The sequence below is a fragment of the Mytilus trossulus genome, chromosome 2 (assembly GCF_036588685.1).
Source record: "Mytilus trossulus isolate FHL-02 chromosome 2, PNRI_Mtr1.1.1.hap1, whole genome shotgun sequence".
Taxonomy (NCBI): Eukaryota; Metazoa; Mollusca; class Bivalvia; order Mytilida; family Mytilidae; genus Mytilus; species Mytilus trossulus.
In genome coordinates, this window is record NC_086374.1 from 903,752 (window position 1) to 924,469 (window position 20,718).

At 31.8% G+C, this 20,718-nt stretch overlaps 1 protein-coding gene across 1 annotated transcript; it reads right to left on the minus strand.

The window, feature by feature from the left end:
* Positions 1–886: 886 nt before the first annotated feature.
* On the minus strand, positions 887–20,637 carry LOC134706200 (keratin, type II cytoskeletal 7-like). Its single transcript, XM_063564928.1, has 13 exons — positions 20,532–20,637; positions 14,950–15,053; positions 13,943–14,232; positions 13,264–13,429; positions 12,367–12,438; positions 11,757–11,912; positions 10,392–10,469; positions 7,319–7,429; positions 6,694–6,833; positions 4,910–4,977; positions 3,942–4,042; positions 2,196–2,248; positions 887–1,267 (listed from the first exon to the last, which is right to left on the minus strand). The coding sequence occupies exons 2-12, from the start codon at positions 15,034–15,036 to the stop codon at positions 2,201–2,203; spliced, it is 1,317 nt and encodes a 438-aa protein (XP_063420998.1). The 5' UTR covers positions 15,037–15,053; positions 20,532–20,637; the 3' UTR covers positions 887–1,267; positions 2,196–2,200.
* Positions 20,638–20,718: the final 81 nt, after the last annotated feature.

Genomic DNA, 20,718 nt, shown 5'->3' on the forward strand with positions numbered 1-20,718 from the left:
TGACTTTCGAACAGCGGTATACTACTGGTGTCTTTATTACAGGCACAATAGGCCATTTGCCAATTCCCGTAATTGACCCTATAATTAGAGATCCCTCTGTCAGTTGTCTCCCTTAAGAGGGACATTAATTTTCATTTATAATGGATACATGTAGCTAGCAGAACGAGCAAATTTACAAGTGCATAATGGGAGTTATCTTAAAGGTTTTCAAATCTTTTAATCAAATTAATTTGTTGTTATTCTAAATACTTTTGACAGCTGAAATGATTTTTTTATGAAAAATTAGTTTAATAAAATTAACAGTACCAATTTTCTTGCACCAGATGTGCATTTCGACAATACAACGTCTCTTCAGTGATGCTCGTGGCCAAAATATTTGAAATCCAAAGCTTATATAAAAGATGAAGAGCTGTAATCCCAAAGGTCCAAATCCGTGAAAGGAATCAGAGCTTTGCATGAGAGAGATACATTCCTTTATTTATAAGAATTTATAATATTTTGTAACAGTAAATTTTAATAACACAAACAATCCGTATTTTCATGCCAGTACCGGAGTACTCGCTACTGGGCTGGTTATACCCTCGGGGACTTATAGTCCACCGGCAGAGGCATCGACCCACCGCCGATACATCACTTTCAATTCATTATGCTTTGCATTGGCAAACGCCAATTTTGTCCGGTATGGAACAAAGTGAAGTAATTTGTTTAAAAAGTGTGTAATAACATAATCAAGTTGGTAATTGGCAAGTGTACTATTAAATCAATGTTTCATATAAAACCAAAATGTTATGTTAATTGTTGGGTTTGCTGTCGTAAATCCGAAATAATAGAACATATGCATTCTGGTTTTTCCAAGCATATCAACAACACAAGAAGACCGCATGTCAAAAAATAAAAAGAACTTTAATGCTGAATTTTTTTTTCATGTGTTTCGTATTTAAAAGATATGAAGACATTTTAACATCTTGATACGACATTAATTGTAAAAGAAGACAGTTTTGCCATAACATTAGGTGGCGTCACAATCTGATTACATTCATAGATGAATAACAATGTTGGATAAATAAGACACACAATTAACTATGGTTTTACAAGATAAGTCATTATTCTCTTTATTAAACTTTCGAAAAAGGGCGAAAAATTAAAAATATAAAAAAGAGAATAAGACTTATAACATGTCTCCATTGAGTTTCTGCTTGCTTTTTATTTTGCATTTCACAAATTTTATCTTGCTGTTCATTTACGTTACTTGTTGGCCTAGGCTTTCCTGAAAATACATAAATATAAGTCGTACTTGGTTTATGTATCAATATTTGAATCTTTGAAATATGACTGATGTTCCCATATTTTGACTATTTTATTGATTGTGACTGTTTATTTAACGCATCATGTAAATGTAACGGAATTTGATGAGACTGTTATTAAAGTGAGAGGGTTAGCGCTATAGAACCAGGTTTAATCCACCATTTTCTACATTTGAAAATGCCTGTACCAAGTCAGGAATATGACAGTTCTTGTCCATTCGTTTTTGATGCGTTTTGTTTTTTGATATTGCCATGTGATTATGGACTTTCCAAATTGATTTTCCTCTGAGTTTAGTATTTTTGTGATTTTACTTTTTTTTATATATACCAATTCTTTATTTTTGTTGTTGCATACGTGTTGATATGTGAAAAACAGTTTTGGATTTTATCTGAGATATAAATATAAATCAAACAGCCTTTTCTGTTATATTTTTGTTTCTAACAATTTTATAAGTTGGCAAAATAATGAACAGTCTAACTTTTTCAACACCAAAGCATATAGAAACTAAACAAAACTAGCACTTCACCTATTTATTCCGCCCGAGGAGCTTTTCTCAATTGAACTTTATCATGAACGCTTTTTAAAAAACACAAACATTTGGAAGTCATGCACATAAACGTATCTAAATACATTTAGAGCTTTATGACAGAAAAAATCTATGGTGAATAGAGATTCCACGTTAACTAATCCTTTGTTAGAATCTTAGATTGTTTATAATTTCTTATAATTATAAATAATGATCAACCACGTCTTCCTTCCTCAATTAATTCTTTTTATAACCAATATGAATGATTCAATGATAGTAATATATGTATTGTAATTGAAATAATTTCAATAACTAAAAAAGAGGAAACAATATAAATATAAAAAAAGAAAGTTTTACTAATCACATGTTTCATTCGAGGTCCTTGCCTTCTATTTGTATTTGCTGATCTAGGCTTTCCTGAAAATTATATAAAAATGTGAGTTTAGGCTGGTAAACACCTTACAAACAGACTGTTTTATATCATGAAAACTTTTAATACAATCATGTGTTTTATTGTTGTACCAGCAAATATGTCGTTCAGAGAAAAATGAAAATTAAAAGAACCCGACATTGACGAATGCAATTTGTTGCACCAAAGTTATATCACCGTAAACTATATGATTTAACCTTTTTTGTTTTTTTTAATATCAAATACGATATAAAATACTATAAGTCATTTCAATGATACAATAATAAAGTCCTTATCAAAGTACACAAATCAACAATTAACAACACAGCATTTGTCTAATTATCCAACTTGTTCGATATGCCCGTGTCTGTTGTGACGTTTTTGATTTTAACGAACACAAGCTATGTATTACTGGTAAATGATTAAACCAGGGATATTGTTACCATAAATTACTTAAAACCTTTACGAAATTTTTCCATATATATAAAGATTTGGTTTTGAAGTTTGGTTGTGCCTGTAAAAAACTTATTTCAAACGGGATAGCACATCCTCATTTTTACGGAAATGTTGTCAACCGTGCCCGGAAATTTAGAAATGATCCATGATAACTTGTTGCTCCTTTAAATAAACTTATTCTAAAAGGTTACATATTCAACACTGTAATAAGATCATTGAATATTGTTTTTATTGGTAAACATATTGATCTTATTATCAGTAGATTAAAAGCTAACTAAATATTACTAGTATGTTATATACATATACATTTTCATGATCTATAATCTGTCGATACCTGTAACTTGTCATTGCACAAGGTCATGTTTTCTCTGACTGTTTATGACGTCTTTACACTAAATTCATTGTATGTTGGATGTGTACGGATTGAGTGTTCAGTCTTAGAGGCTTGATTTTTATATTAGTTGTTAGTGGCTTTGAACTAGCTGTCAGATAACTGCGAGATCTGTTTATAGTGTCTTTTTGTGTCGGGATGTATAAATGCCCGGCCACGTCCACTTGTATTTTTTGTCTATCTGTTGAGTTAAGCCTTTTTCAACTGAATTTTATAGTTAGTTCTTATGTTGTACTGTTATACCACTGTCCCAGGTTAGGGGAGGGTTGGGATCCCGCTAACATGTTTAACCCCGCCACATTATTTGTGTATGTGTCTGTCCCAAGTCAGGAGCCTGTAATTCAGTGGTTGTCATTTGTTTATGTATTACATATTTGTTTTTTATTCATTTTTTTTACATAAATAAGGCTGTTAGTATTCTCGTTTGAAATGTTTTACATTGTCTTATCGGGGCCTTTTATAGCTGACTATGCGGTATGGGCTTTGTTCATTGTTGAAGGCCGTACGGTGAACTATAGTTGTTAATGTTTGTTTCATTTGGTCTTTTGTGGATAGTTGTCTCATTGGCAATCATACCACATCTTCTTTTTTTATATAATGGTCGATATTTGTACGCTCACCTTATATCATAAAGTGAATATTTATTAAAATCGTATATTCACATTTAAACCATTCATTTTATTGCAGTAAACATAGTATATAGTGTGCTCGTTCGTTTGAACCCCAACCCCGTCAAACTAAAGACTTGACAATTTGTAAACATTCCTTCTCCGCTTAAAACAACTAAAAAACGTATAGATAACACACTTTTATCAATAGTATGTTTCGTCTGAGTATCATGGTTATACATATACCTGAACCCGTGAAGATCCCCAATCTACCTCCTGTCCGGTCTTAGGGTTATCCAGTAAAGTTTTGGCCGATTCCAGTCTTTTTCTTATGTATTCTGGTGGATCTATTTAAAACAAACATTTGCATTAGTTACATCTGAATGCAAAAGCCCAATCAAAAGTTACAAAGTTGAAGAGCATTAATTATTGACAATATGAGAAGGTGTGTCTAAAAAAACGCAATAGTAGTTAACATTGTTAAAAAACGAATAAGGCAATTGACACCTGGGATAGAAAAAGCATGACGTTTAGAATATTTCAATATTTACAGAAATACATATCAATGAATTTTCCTTTATGATTAGTCATTATTTGATTTGGTTATCTTGTTTGAATTGTATTTGCATCTTGTCACTTCCAAGCACCGTTTACAGCTGATTTCACGGTTTTTACTCATTGCCGAAGGTCGTTTAGTTACCTATATTAGCAATTATGTACGTCATGTGAGTTATTCAATGTAGATATTGAAATCATTAAAAACTAGTTTAAAGTTGTATTGCTTCAAAACCTTCAGCCAAAAAACAGGCGCTGGTGAATGGTTTTCAATGATTGCATATGCCCCCATATATATGTGTCTCATTGACAATGACAAAACATGTTTTATTTGTATACCTTAATTTTGACAATCAGTTACCAGAATAGTCAAATCAAATTTGTAAAAAAGTAAAATCACAAAAATACCGAACTCCATGGAATATTATAAAGGGAAAGACCAAATCAAAAGCTCAAACACATCAAACGAATGGATAACAACTGTCATATTTTACAGATTTGTCGAATCATCAACAAAGATAATGTTGATCTCTTAAAAAAGTTAGTAAAAAAATCCACTAAATAGTTTTTCAATGTGCTATACAAGTCGCGTAGAAACTTTACAATGAAATGCACGTGTTATTGGATAACACTGTAAGAAATAATTAAAAAGATCATACCTTGACTAAACCACGTCTTCAAATCTTCCCATCTCATTGTCATTTTTTCTGCTGTCAATTGGCTTTCCCTGAAATCATAATTCAAGGATGTTAATTTCACTTTTGGACAAAAATTGAAAAACAATATGCGAAAAATAAATTGACAGTATGCATGTCTTCATTTAAAGAATGTGAGCTTCAAACTGACCAATATAATGCATTGAAGCACTGGTTGTCACTTAAATGAAAATGTTCAAATGATAAGAATCAGTTTTGCTTAAAGTTAAATTTTCACAAATATGTGGAAATAAACTCATCATAGATACCGGGAGTTAAATTTGTATATACGCCTGACGCGCGTTTCGTCTACTAAAGACTCATCAGTGACGCTCGAATCCCCTGTTAAAAAACACACAAACACCATACATGTTTCTATAAGTAAGGAAGTAGTATCCTGTTAAAACCTGAGTAAGATATGTACAAACATAGATACCAGGATTGACATTTTACATTTGCGCTAGCTGCTCGTTATGTCTACAAAACACTCATCAGTGACGCTTGAATTTTTAACAGGATTTTTGTGACAAAAATGTCTGTTATTGACTTGGGGATGCTCCGCGGGCGGGCGGTCGTGCGGGCGGGCGGCAATCAAATGTTGTCCGTGCGTTAACTCATGAACCGTTCAACCAAAGCTTTTAAAATTTTATATGTTGTTACTGACACCTAAATGAAGGTCAAGTTCAATAATGGCGATTTTGACTTTTACCGTGCAGGAGTTATGGTTCTTGAAAGATTGAAAAATGGCCTTTTCAGTCGTGTCCGTGCATTTACGCATGAACTGTTCTACTAAAGCTTCCCAAATTTTAATATGTTGTTACTGATGACAAAATAGAGGTCAAGTTCAATAATGACGATTTTGACTTTTACCGTTCAGGAGTAATGGTTCTTGAAAGATTGAAAAATGGTGTTTCTAGTCGTGTCCGTGCATTTTCTCATGAACCATTCAACTAAAGCTTTTTAAATTTCAATATGTTGTTACTGGTGACAAAATAGAGGTCAAGTTCAATAATGCCGATTTTGACTTTTACCGTTCAGGAGTTATGGTTTTTGAAAGATCGTAAAATGGTGTTTCCATTCACGTTGTTGCATTTACTCACGAACCATTCAATTTAAGCTTTTCAAATTTTATTATGTTGATACTGATGACAAAATAGAGGTCAAATTTGATATTGACGATTTTCACTTTCGCCAATCATCAGTAATGGTTCTTGTGCCAGGACACAAATAAATGCTAATAAATCCGGTTTGCTGTCGTTGTGACAGCCTCTTGTGTAAAATATTAAAAGGCTAAATAAATTATGAAGTCGGAGAGCATTGAAGGCCAAATATTTCTAAACGTTTTGGCAACTAAGGTAATCTGTAATAGTAACAGTCGAAATCCGCTTATCTAAAACCTAGAGTTTCTGATGACGTTTTATGTACAGAAAAAAAGAGACTGCAACGATGAAATATCGTACAAGAAAAAGAAAAGAGATTAACTTGGGATAAAGTGTACCAAAATCTTTGGATGAGAATCTTCAAAAGAATTTCATTAGTTTAGTAAAACAAAAATACTCGTATTAGAACTCTAAAAACAAAATAGTTCCTTGTTCATACTTGAAACGATAATACTAGTAATCGAAAACCAAAGCAGTATAACGAATCTAAAATGTAGACAGGATCCTCATAACTTGAGCAATTAACAGTATGACAAAGGAAATGTATGCGTATGAACTGAAATGTTCTTATGATGCAATATAACATACTCTTCTTCAGCTAAGTCTGTTAAGACTTCATAAAAGTTAACTTGTTCCAGCATTCCTTCGTCTTCCTCGCGTCTCACATTCAGTACTATGTCATAAGTGGTTGTTTGTCCTGAAGTTACCTCTATTTTTGACCTGTATTCCTGTTGATAAAAATGATGAAATTGTTAAATGAAATTTTTAATGATTCAAGTTTCAGTTCATTAATTTGGTAATAAACTAAAAGAAGAGCCTAACTAAAAATCAGACCTCAGATGGTTTTGGCAGTTTTGCAGAAGCCATTGAGGTTCTTATAGTCTCAATATATTCAATAATTGAATCTTCTAATTTTTAGTTTTGATCCTATATAAGAAACGTAATTTGTATTTAATTTATACTTCCTTACAAGCTAGTTGTACTATTATATGCATCCACTAGATTTCTAGTTTAAGTAGCTTTTGTAATCTTTGATTATGTGAATAGGATAGAAAAAAGAACACAGTCGTTATAAGTAGAAAATAAGTAACTGTTAATGTAAGATGGAATTAAACAAAGTTAAATTAAAGTTGTTAATATTGTAACAAATGCAATGCTTCTATCCTTGTGTGAGGCAGATAATTTACTCCGTGCGTAATAAATAGGTACTTGCCTCAATTTGAACTTTAACTATGGCTAGTTTCTCTTGGAGCATAATTCTTTCTTCTCTTAGTTTGGAAATTGTTCTAGAATCTTCCTGTTTTTCTTTATAGACACTACTAATCTTAAAATAGAAATAATATTCTTGAGATTAAGATGTTTGCAATTGCATCCCTAATTTGACAGGTTTCGAATATTTTCAAAAGAAGGGCTAAGAATACCAAAGAAATATTCAAACACATAGATCGAAATAAACTGACAACGTCATAGTTAACAAAGAAAAAAACAAACAGAAAAAAAATAATACACAAGACACAAAATTTAAAACTAAAGACACAGCAACACGAACCCCACTAAAAACTGTGGGTGATCTCAGTGCTCCGGAAGGGCAAGCATATTCTGCTCCACTTGTGGTACCCGTCGTGTTGCTCATGTTATTACAAATCCGATTGTCTAATTCGGTAGGTCACATTCATAAAAAGGGAAGGAGCGTGTAAGGAACATACTTAGTATCCTATAGTTTCTGTGAAACGATTATCCATAACGGTAAAGAAATCCGTAAAATTTACAAATGTTCTAAATTTTTTTCCAAAGTTTAGATTTAAGTTGAAAGTTTTAAAACTTTTTAGAATTAAGAATACCTATATATACATTATTTATTACATACGCACCTGGTGCAGTGAACTTGGAACCGTTTATCTATTGACGTGAATAGACCATATTAAAATCAAGAAATTGACCAATCTAGTGGCATTAAATTAAAAGGTCAATGACTATTTTCAAACATATTGTTCGAGACAGCACTTTTAAACACGCTTGTACATGGAAAAGAAATATGAAGACAATCAAAATGCTCCGAAACACTATTTGTTTTTGAGTTTATGCGATTCCATCATTTTTTCGTCTCTGCTACTTTAGATAGCAACAGATACAAAATGATATATAAAAGTAATTAGTCGAAAACGACAAGAAGACATATAAAGGCTAAACTTTACAAAATGTGACTTGGCTGGAGAGTTGTCTCATTGGCACTCATACAGCATCTTCTTATATTTATAAACAGTGTAAAACGAAACAGATAAACTAAAGGCTGAGCAGCGAGAATCCCTTAAAAACCTAGGTGGTCTCGGGTACTGTCACCCTTCGTTTTTATTTGGAAGTTCAAATATACAAAACGAAAATGTGGTATGATTGCCAATGAGACAACTTTTTATATCATTTTGTCGATTCTTCGTCATTTTGATAATATTTTTTTTTTTTAATTCATTCATGTATTTGTTTGTCATTCCTTCATCACATCAAGCAAAGCTAGCCAGTGTTGACAAAAATGTGTATTCGACCAGTAAATAAAGGCAACAGTAGTATACCGCTGTTTAAAATTCATAAATCCATGGACAAAAAACCAAATCGGGGTAACAAACTAAAACCGAGGTAAACGCATTAAATATAAGAGGAGAACAACGACATAACTCTAAAATGTAACGCACAGAGAAACGCACCGAGCATCAGACAAAATCCCACGAGAATAACAAATATAAAATGAAAACCAAATACATGAATTTGGGATAGACAAGTACCGTGACACGTCTTATTGCAATGTGAATTTACACTCAAAATGTAAGAGAAAACAAACGACATATTGTTAAAATGTAATACACACAGAAACAAACTATAATTTAACAATGGCCATATTTCTGATTTGGTACAGGGAATTTTGAAAGGAAAACATTGTGGGTTGAACCTGGTTTTGTGGCATGCCAAATCGCACTTTTATGGCCATGTGAAATATAACATCAAAATGACAACACAACACCACAAGACTACAATATAAATACATTGGAGAACACAATTGACAAAGAATCACACAAACAACGGGCAAGAAGTTCAAAATTTTAATATACCAGAAGTGCATTTTGCCCACACAAGACCTACTTGTGACGCCCAGATACAAAAGTTTGAAAGCCGAAACAAGTACAAAGTTGATGAGCATCGAGGACCAAAAGATCAAAAAATGTGTGCCAAAAACTGCAAGGTTTTTCTATTGGTTACCAGAACATCCCTATTATTTAGAATAATTTATACTTTTGCAAACAGTAAATTTAATAAGATTACTATACAAAAGATGTACATGATAAACTAATTAATTAATTACAGGAAACAATTGAAATATATCACATAACCAGAAATTTGAAACACAACAGAAGACACATCCGAATAAGTTTAAACCTCAACGCCAAGTAACGTCATATTTGAAACTGTAAAAAATGACGAAAAAATGACGTCATTTGAATTTGTAAAACAGATCATCAAAAAATTAAAGATGACGTCACATTAGAATGAAAAAGATAGAATTAGGATTGATTTAAGATTAAATATTTGAACTAAATACTGATATTGCCTTTAATAACAAAGCACATTTCAATACTTATTAATAGCAAACTAAGGTAGAAATTAACCAGTAAAAATGGACGCCATACTCAACTCAAAAACATATAAATGTACTAAAATCAAATATCAAACAAAACTAACAAAGGCAAAAGGATCCTGATAAATAAGTCTTCTATGCTACTTCATTTGGCTTTGAGCTAGCTTTTAGTAACGGCGAGTTTGTTTAAGTTGTTTTGTGATTTATTTGTGTGTTGTGTTTCGATCTGATGAGCCAAGCCTTTTCTATATGTTTTCCTGTGATGTGTTGTTGCAGGGTCACCAATACCTATGGAATAAGACAGTGTTTATCCACTAGTTCTTTTGGTTGAAAATGTTTGATAACACTTCTTAGAAGGAGTCTGTATGTCAAAAGCCAGGAGGTTGAAAATCATTGGTGGTCATGCGTTTTTGTATATAATTTCTATGTTATTATTTTTTTACGTGAATCAGGTCTAAAGTTTTATTGTGTTATTTGCTTAACATTTGTCATGTCTTGGAACTATTATTTATTTGATATGCGGTAATGGTTAAGCTTATGTTGAAGGCATGTGGTTTCCGGTTGAAAGTGTAATTAGTAATAAAACTACAACTTAATTTTTATTAAGTTTTGGAAAAAGGGCATTACTAATCTAAATAAATTAAATATTGGCTACATTTACCTGTCTCTCAAATTCTTCTTTCTGCTCTATGACGAGTTTATCATACTTAGAATACTCGATCTTCTTTACCTTAGTTACCTGTTAATAATAAGGTTACACGAAGGATATATATATGAATCGTTGTTAAACATTCGTTTTCTTCACTCAATTTTTAATTGCAGACTAAATAACAATTTTAACATATATGTTAATATATTTATCATAGGTTAAGGTAGATTCATGGTATACCGCCATCTTGGATTGTACAATCACAGTACAAAATCGGTCTAGTTATTTGCCTTAATCTGCAAATTTGGAGACATATTTGCAATTCAATGGTTAGACTGTTTTTTCTATTTAAAGAAGACTTGTTAATTAATTGTATTATACAAAATATTTTTATTAAAATTTATACTGGTTTAATGGGGAAATGTTTTATTTTTACTTCTAGCAAGAAAAGGAGTTCGGTGACACCATGTTTTCATTTTATTTTCTTAAAACATATTATGAAACCTTTCTTCTGCCAATTTATTTCAAAATTCTATCGCATAGAATTTTATTTATGCACACTAAGGGGTTTTTTCATGATCAAACTCATCAAATTTTGGCGATTTTCAACGACTCATAGCTTGAAAAATAGCACGGGGACTCATACTTTTTATTTAAATTTTTAAAAAGAGCATAGAATAATCATCATTTTAGCAAATTATAAAAATATTCTGTCTAAAAAAATATATACTTGTGATCTACCTTAACACCGATATTATCTCAGGTTTAAAAAAACGTTTTGTTCACATCACAATTCATATATTATTACCGGTTATTTTGTTTAGTTTAGAGGAATAAAACTTACGAAAAACGTTTTCATTCTAAAGCCCAAGTCCCGGAAAAGGAAAAAAACACTAAACATGGAGCACAAGACACAATGAATCCAAAATTGGACCATAATATCAACCTATATATCGAATTTTCTAGTTAGTCAACGCTATAAGTTTTTGCTTATAGCAATTTTTCTTAATCTTTTGTAAACTGATGGGTTCACATATTGTTGTTCCGATAATATATTTGTTTGCCTCTGGCATACAAGTGTTATGATAGTTTCCGCTAGTTATCAAACAAGGGTTGGTCCATTTTTTCCTTCATGAAGAAATGTCAATACCAAGTCACGAATATGACAGTTGGGTTCCCTTTGTATGATGCATTTCAGCTTTGAATTTTGCCATTTAATAAGGGACTGTACGTCTTTAATTTTCCTTGGAGTTTGATATATGTTTTTTATTTTACTTTTACATTGTACTTTTCACAGATGCAAAGGCCTTAATTGTGTGATGCATATAAATAAAAACAAATGTATTCATAACCTACTTCATGAAAACTATAACTTACTTCAGTTTTAAATTCGGCCTCTAGCTTTGTAAAGTAGTTTTGTACTTTCGTCCAGAATGTAGATTGCATATTGAAAATCAATCTGGAAACATCTCTCAGGGACACTTCTATAAATTCTTCTGCAGTCTCCGCTTGTACCCGAACAGATTCGAATAGCTAACAAATATTTTAAAATTGTAATATTTAAAGAAAGAAGAACATTAATTATATACATCTATATATATTAAAGATATATGATTCAGGATGCACGCATTACAAGAGAAGCTTAACAAGTCAACGCATCATGTCTCTATGCTTTCATATTTTTCCGATTGTTTATTTATTATTACATAGTTATTATATATGTAAAGTCAACTTATGAATTTTGAACATCGATAAATTAATTGTTGCACAATTGAATCAAGATGATTTTCTTTGGTCGTAGTGAAACTACCAAATATATTCTATGCTTTTGTAGTGTCTTGATTTGTATCAAACTGTTCATAAATTTTCCGTTAATGAATTAGGAAACTGTTCAAAATAGTTAAACCCGTTGTTACACATATTTTGAATACAAATGATTTTAACCCTAACCCTAACCCTAACCGAAAAGAGTTTATCAAAAACAAACCTTAAGCTTTCGTTCACATGTCTCCATTCTCTTTTCTGTTATCTTGGATGTAGTTGCTTGCCTATAGTACTTCTGAAATTTAAAAGATAGTAAGCATTAATCATTGAAAAATAACTTCAGCTTGCAATCCGGATTTGTGTAGCACAGTATTGAATCAAACGCAACCCTTAGAAGACGTTGATGGTCGAAAACTGCGATCCTATTTCAGGACAGTTTCGGCTTTTATAACAATCATTTACAAAACGTATACGAAACTCATTAACTTTAGTTTTCAAAATTATGTTCATCCCCACAACATCTGAATGTCTCATATGGGTTAAAGATTAATACATATAGTAAAATCACACGCATACATGCTGTTAAAGTACACCTCTGGATTTTCATGTTTACATGATATATCGGTTTTTTAACCGGATTTTCAAAGAAAATACCGGATATTGATTTGGGGATGAACGGCGGATTGACGGGCAGACAGGCGGGCGGACGGTCGTCAGCTTAATGTTGTCCGTGCATTTACTCGTGAATTGTTCATCCAAAGCTTTTTAAAATTTAATATCTTGTTACTAACAACAAAATGGAGATGAAGTTAATACCTATTAGTATTTCATCAATTATTGAATTATTGGGGTTCTTCGATATGCTGATTCTAGCAATGTACTTATATTTTGGATATTGAACCATTATAAGTAAATGTTCAATTTCAAGTTTTTTTTACCACATTTATTTTGTGTCACAAACCCATGCTGTATTGAATATACAATCACAATTCAAATTCATAGCTGTTTTAAGTCTAAATGTTGTGTCTATACTTGCTCAATTGTTCAGGGTTTGAAAATCCGGTTTGCTGTCACTCTGGCAGCCTCTTGTTGAAAAATAATAATACTTTTCATCACTTGCCTCTTTTAATGCGCCAATTTTTACTTCCACTTCAACAAATTCTTGTGTTCTCTGCTCAAGTGTTTGCTGTGTGTTTCGCAGTTTCAGTTCAAGTTCATTGATAGTTTCGGATTGCTTCATATAGTTGTCCACCATGTGTTGGTACTTAGATTTGAAATCCTCAACACTACAATAATAAAAATAACGAATTCATAAAGTGTTAATATCAGAGGCATACCTGGATTGCAAGTGAATGATTTGACCTTACCTTAATCTGTTCCAATGTTTAATTTGCGTCTCTATGATTATTTAATATCATTAAAACAGAAATTTGAATACTAACATCGTTTAGTGTTTAAGAAAAATCTGTCGATTTGAAATCGTGGATTTACAGACTTTTAGAGCGAAGTTTCCGGATTTTTTGTGAAATATTCACTTCTTTTGAAAGACTGCAATAAAAAAAATCAGATAATAAAAAAGAGAAAGGCATTATTGATTTCAATTTTCATTTACAGTTCAACGAGCTTATATTATCAACACTTTACAAAAATCTTCGACGTAACTAGAACTCAAAGTTTAAAAGGGTTGAATATTAGAACCCCTATATCTAATGTCCTCTTTTGAATACAAAAATGGTCTCAACCTAAAGTTTAAGTCACATACGAAAATTGCCAAATAAATATCCCTTTAATTATCTCACCTTTCTTTCAATCTTACAGTTTGCGTCTCTAGAGTGATGACCTCGCTTTGGAGCCTATCTACCGTCTTAATTTCGTCATGATACTCAGTCTTAAGGCTTTTAATTGCTTCACTGTATGACCTCCTCTCTGCTTCAAGTTTGCCCCATATTTTTGCATCATCTTTCACTACTTTGTTAATCAGTATGGACATTAAACGAGTGTTTAAATCATACATTCGGTCTTCCAAGGAACTTTTTGCAAATGCTGGTGTAAAATTAGCAACATGAGCAAAAACCTTTTCTTCAAAACTCTGAAACGAATCCGGAAATTAAAGACCGTGTAGTTCAATCAAATTAGATATGAAATAAATAAGTACTAAAGAATAGATAGTATACATCCCTTATACCATTAGGAAAAAAGTTATTATTATGTATATCAAACTTAATTAAAACATCTACATTCCGTTGTCGTTGCTTATTACCATATATTGGAGAACAAAAAAACTACAGGCTAACGTTGATGATCAATGCAGGTAATGGTATCGACCAAATAGTAATAATAATAATCTAATTGAAGTCGAAGTAATAAGATGCATATCATGTGTATTTGCGAATTTATTTTTTATCAGTTTTAATCTGTTTTACGGTCTCAATACTTTAAGTGTGTGTTGATTTATCATTTTAATTGATAAGATTTGAACATCGATAAACTATTGTTGCTTTTATTTACTCGACTAAAACTCCTCTGTACACACTGATTTTCTTAGTCTATCGAACTTACACCCATGCATTTACCATGTAAACACTGAGTTTCAAATGCACATATCAAATCATATTCTCAGAAGAGGAATTTTTACTGGGGAGTTGTTTCGTTTGCTTGTTTACGAAACCTTTCTAATAATTAGCACTTGTTTGTTACATACACAGTGTTTGGTGCAGCAATGGACTTTACATACTTTAATTTCAATCCGCTGATTTCATATGAATCTATATATTATCCTATAATAAGTCATATATGAGATTCACACCTGTACTTTTTCTGGATAATTTGCAGCTTGGCATCCAAACTGACTCATCATCTTCAGCACCAGAAAACACAACAGATGCAGCTCCATCTTCGTATTCTTTCCTTCTTAAAAAAAGAAATATGAAACAATACTATCTAACAAGTTACAATAGTTTTCTTTTTTTAAACTGCTTTATCATTTATTTATACCTACCTATAAAATAAAACTTCTAACTAATACATATAAATACATATTTTTTTCAAGCTCATATTACTAGTATACCATGATAGACTCCAAACAATATGTTTTATTCCATATAAATATTATTTCAGTAGGTTTTTCAATATGAAAGTTTAATAAAACAGTGTATCTATCTAAACAAACTTTTTTACATAAATGAGGCCGTTAGTTTTCTCGCTTGAATTGTTTTACATTGTCTTATCGGGGCCTTTTATAGCTGACTATATGCGGTATAGGCTTTGCTCATTGTTGAAGGCCGTACGGTGACCTATAATTGTCAATGTTTGTGTCATTTTGGTCTTTTGTGGATAGTTGTCTCATTGGCAATCATATCACACCTTAATTTTATAATATCTATCTAAAGAAACTGTTCATTGCTGTACGCGTCAATTGCAAAGTTACGATTGGCTTAGACAGATGTATGAAAAAACAAAACAAATATTTACTACATCCTAAACTATATAAATGCATCTAAACACACCATCAAACTTATAGCTAAAAGCTGAGGGCAGATATATTCAATAGGTAGATACATTTTCTTATCTAGGAACTGTGGTTAGTACAGAAGATCCAACAAAAAAGATATTAAAAGTAGACTAGACAAGCCGAAATCTACATTTCAAAGACTGCGACCCATTTGGATGTCCAAACAATACAACAGGAAATTAAACCTAAGGCTATATAACATTAATGTTAAACAATCCTTCTGTAGAGAAGTGAATGCTGGAAAGTGATAAAAACAGATACACCACAATTTTCTTAGCCGAATCTGCAAAATCTTTTAGCCGAACCGTATTTCAAATGAACATCTCCTTTAAATGACCAAATGTATCTGAATCAAATACAATAGAGGCGCTTCATATGACTGGGGATTGTTCCCAAGATGCCTGTATCCAATATAACCAGGATAACTCTTAGATTGACAATAAAGGTGAAGAGACCAAGACAAAGGGCCAAAACCTGGAGCCGAACAATAAAGCATAAGTTTGTATTCATCTTTCACTCCTTATGAAATATTTGATAAACCTACGGACTTTAAAACGCAACACATATTTGGTTTATTTTTTAAATCAAATTATGACGTATATTCATATCATTGATAATCAATCGTACATTTTTTTAATTAAAAAATCAATACCTGAATTTTCACAGAAAATCAAACATGGCGAACTTTTGACGTCGCACGAAATTCTTGACGCCCAATTTGAAACGCATACATGATTTTCTGGAGATTTTCCTTGATTTTTTTGCCAAGTTTTAGTCAGCAAAAAATTGTTAATTTTCCTTTTAATGTGACTGATAAATTGAAATTGAGTCATTCAAAATTTACAAAAGGAATTAAGTGCACGTTCAATTGGAAACTTGGTCACGCCATACAACTAATTTTAAGTATCAAAAACATCAGACCAAATTGTCATAGTTCAAAGGACCATTTATGGACCTAGTCAACCTGTATTTTAACGTCACGTCATTCTTATCAAAATAGACAACGGCATTTACATCACAGTATAACGGCTACAACGTGAGTTTTTTTTTATTATATCGTTTTATGTCATGGTAGGCAGATTTATATCAGCAAATTTCCTCGTATTCTGAAATTTTTATATTCTATTTTTAGAAATTTCCCTATGACGTCAAGTTTTGTGAAGTTAATACTTTCGTTGAACGCACTGTTCTGTAATGAATAGGTTTAAGTCGTTCTTTTTATTCTGTGGTTTACGTGTTAAAATGCATATTACTTAAATTCTCGGTCTTGTATGTTATAACATGTATTTGTACTGTATTTCTGTGAAGTAATGTTGTCATTTTATCGGTATTTTGATATTAACATATAAGCGGGATATTTAACTAGCCATAAAACCAGGTTCAACCCACCATTTTGTTTCAAAATGTCATGTACCAAGTCAGCAATACGGCAGTTGTTATAAAATAGTTCGTTTTCCGTTTTAATGGATTTTTGTCGTCTTTTATGGAGCCGTTCAGTGTTTCAGTGTTTCCGTCTTTTTTTTTTTTTATTTTAAAATTAATGTGTTTCCCTCAATTATGGTTTAACCCAGATTTTTTCAGTTAAATCGATTTATGACTATTGAACAGTGGTATTCTACTAATGGCTTTATAAAATTGAGAAAAAAAATGTGGAATGTGTCAAGGCGACAACAACCCGACCATAGAGCAGACAACAGCCGAAGGCCAACAATGGGTTTTAAATGTAGCGATAAACTCCCGCACCCGTAGACTTCCTTCAGCTGGCCCCTAAAGAAACGCATCCAGGTTCGGGAATTTCTCGTTGCATTGAAGACCTGTTGGTTATCGTCTGCTGTTGTCTGCTCTATGGTCGGGTTGTTGTCTCTTTTTCACATTCCCCATTTCCATTCGCAATTTTATCTATACATATACGGCAGATCAGGAGAAACGTATACGAAATTTAAAGAAGGGATCAATTGTTCAAACAGGATCGAGTCAAATAGGTACATGGCTTTGCGTGTTTATGCCTAAGTTAATTGTAAATATGATCAATTGATTAGAAAAATGGATTCATCGCATTATATTCTATTCAAATGTAGTAAGAGAAGGCTTTTAACATTCTAAAAATAACACACATATTTATCATTTGATCATGTACTACAGTTTACATCAACACGTCTATTCAATGGCATGGGTCGAGGTTAAGACTTTTTAAATACCTTTTAGTGGTCTGGTTGGAAAAAGGACTATTCAATGTGTCAGTCAATGTAATTGCAATGCGTGGGATGAATTCAGAACATTTAGTGTCCACATTACTCGGTACGTATTTTTTTAATCAGTTCTAAGAAATACAAACAACTTGATTGAACTCCGAGCAATTTAACTTTTAAGAATTTTGATATTTTATATTTTTACTTAATCAATTGAAAACAGCAATATATTTCTTTGAAAAGGTATAAAAAGTATTCACGACAAAATTGGATTCCAATGTATTTTAAAATTTGGGAATTCCTTAAACAGACAAAACCAAACCTCGGTTAAATCAACAATCTATAGATTTATTTCATATTTAAGATTGAAACCCATTATTGTAGAAAAACTATGATGTGTTTTATTCAATAACAAAAAGTAGCTAATTGTGAATATGAAAGGTTCGCGATTAGGATTACAGATATCAAATTTTACAGCAGATATGTTACTAAATGTTAATAAACATTTGAATACATATTGTTCCTAAATATAAATTAGTAGTTTAAAATACGAGTTTGAATTAGATATTCCTATTTTAAATTTAAAAAGACAAGAAGAAAAAAAACCACCCCACTGAAAAACAGGACACGATAAAACTATTTGATTTAGAAGAAATACCGACATAGCTAGATAACACTACACATTTATTTCCCGTACATGAGGAATATATGAAGATTTGTTTACCAAGAATATTCATTTTTCACGATTGCTTTGCCCGAGGGAAATATGATTTTCCAGGGTTTGGAAAATCTTCATATCTCTCGAAGCCCGGGGAATTAGATTTTTATTCCCTTGCAAAAGTGTTGAACATAAAATAGTAATTTTACATCCTTTTTTTCTTGATTCGATTGTTTTTGATTTTGCTATTTGAAAAGGGACTTTCCGTTTTGCATTTCCTCAGAGTTCGACAAACACATTAATTAACAGTACGCATCAAAAGTTAATTTTCAGTCTTATTCTTAACGTCTAAATTTTAACATGATAATGTTTTTTGCTATCTCTTTTTATAAAAATAAGAATTTCAAATCGTTATTTTCATTAACCACGCGTAACGTCGCACGGTGTAGTCCCAATATTTCAGAGGGGAATATGATTCTCAAAGGAGAATATGATCATCAAAGGGGAATATGAAATTTGTTCAATGACACGTGGTATAGTCTCAACCAATCAGATTTTGTTTAATCTATTAATATGTATAAACAGTTAAATAAAAGTTATTAACTAATTACAAACACAATTCTTTATAAATATTCTTGTCAGTGTTGTAGAATGCATCACATAACATTATTACAACTCTTATCTAATTTATATCCATTTTCTAGAAATTAAACCGTGACGACACTTTTTGAGGCGTTGATACATTCGCGTGACGGACAATTCTAATTATTTTACGTCTTCGTTGTTATTTTTGGTTACCATGTCGTAAAGTACTTGTGTGTATTTCTCTGTTCTGAATGTTCTTGTCTTTATTTGTAATGTATTCCTGTCATGTTATGTTGTCATTTCAGCAGTCTATTTAACAAAGCCATAAAGCTCGAGGTTTGGTTAGCCTATAAACCAGGTTCAACTCATCATATCTTTTCTTAAAATGTCATGTACCAAGTCAAGAATATAGCAGTTGTTATCTAATAGTACTATGTTTCTTGTATTGTTGTTTTTGTTGCACTTCGGCGTTTCTTTTGTTTTGTAGTTTCCCTCGTTTTTTTTTGGTGTGCAACCTGGATTTGTTTTCTCTTATTAGATTTATGTCCTTTGAAGAACGGTACACTGTTGTTGCCTTTATTTCTCGTATTCAATGATACCTGACTTAAAATATACCTGGCTATCAATAATACGCCATACGCTCATTTCGAATTTCAACACTCGTGAGCAGCGTTAAGAAAAAAACGGCCAACTGATGTAGGTCAAGTTATTTGTCATAACAGCAAAGAAAAATGCAATACAGATATTATTTCATATTTGAAAAAAGAAAGAACAACTGTTGGCCGGCACATTAAATATAAACAGCATTCAAACCCAAAACATCTAGTATAATTGCTTTTAGTTTTTATTGATGCCACCAGTTCCAGCATGAGAAAAACCTCAGTTATTAGTAACAATTGTCACATTGTACGTGATATAAATTTCGAAAACTGTCAGATGTCAGATCTATGATTCAAAATTTGGCACCATCGTTTGATAAGTAAGCGGAAAATATCAACCGGGAAAATAGTTCACCAACATGGTTATACAATTTGTAGATATATTAGAATATTTCAGATTATTGAATAAATCCCTAGGCTCACACAAAAATAAAATAAAATATCCACGAATCATAACCATAAATGATTAATTATAAGGGTCTATAAGCTCCAAAGTTTTATATAACCAAAAATTGCCATACGTGTGTTTCGTCTACAAAAGATCATTAATGGACGAACACTTAAAGAGGAAAAAAAGGGTCGAAATTAAAGAGTATTCAGGAAACACACGTCCGCGAGGTTTTTATCAAATATAAGTTAAAATTATTAATGGGTTAAAACAAATTCCAATTGATTTGAAATATTCGAGTTTTTCAAACAGTTGATACAAATTAAGACCATATCAATGACAAGCATCGTCTGACGTTCTGACCACATAATTAGGTCTAAAATTATTGAAAAACTTACCTTGAGATTGTCAGATGTAAAGTCCATGCGTTTGTGAAAGTGCCATCCCTATATATACGTACGGTATATCTTATTTCCAAGAAATTGGGTTTTAACAAGTTATTTTTTCGTATCCTATAGACGAAGACCGATAGGAGCGTCGTTTCCATGGATAGACAGGGAGATGTTTAGTTGTGATCTTAGTATA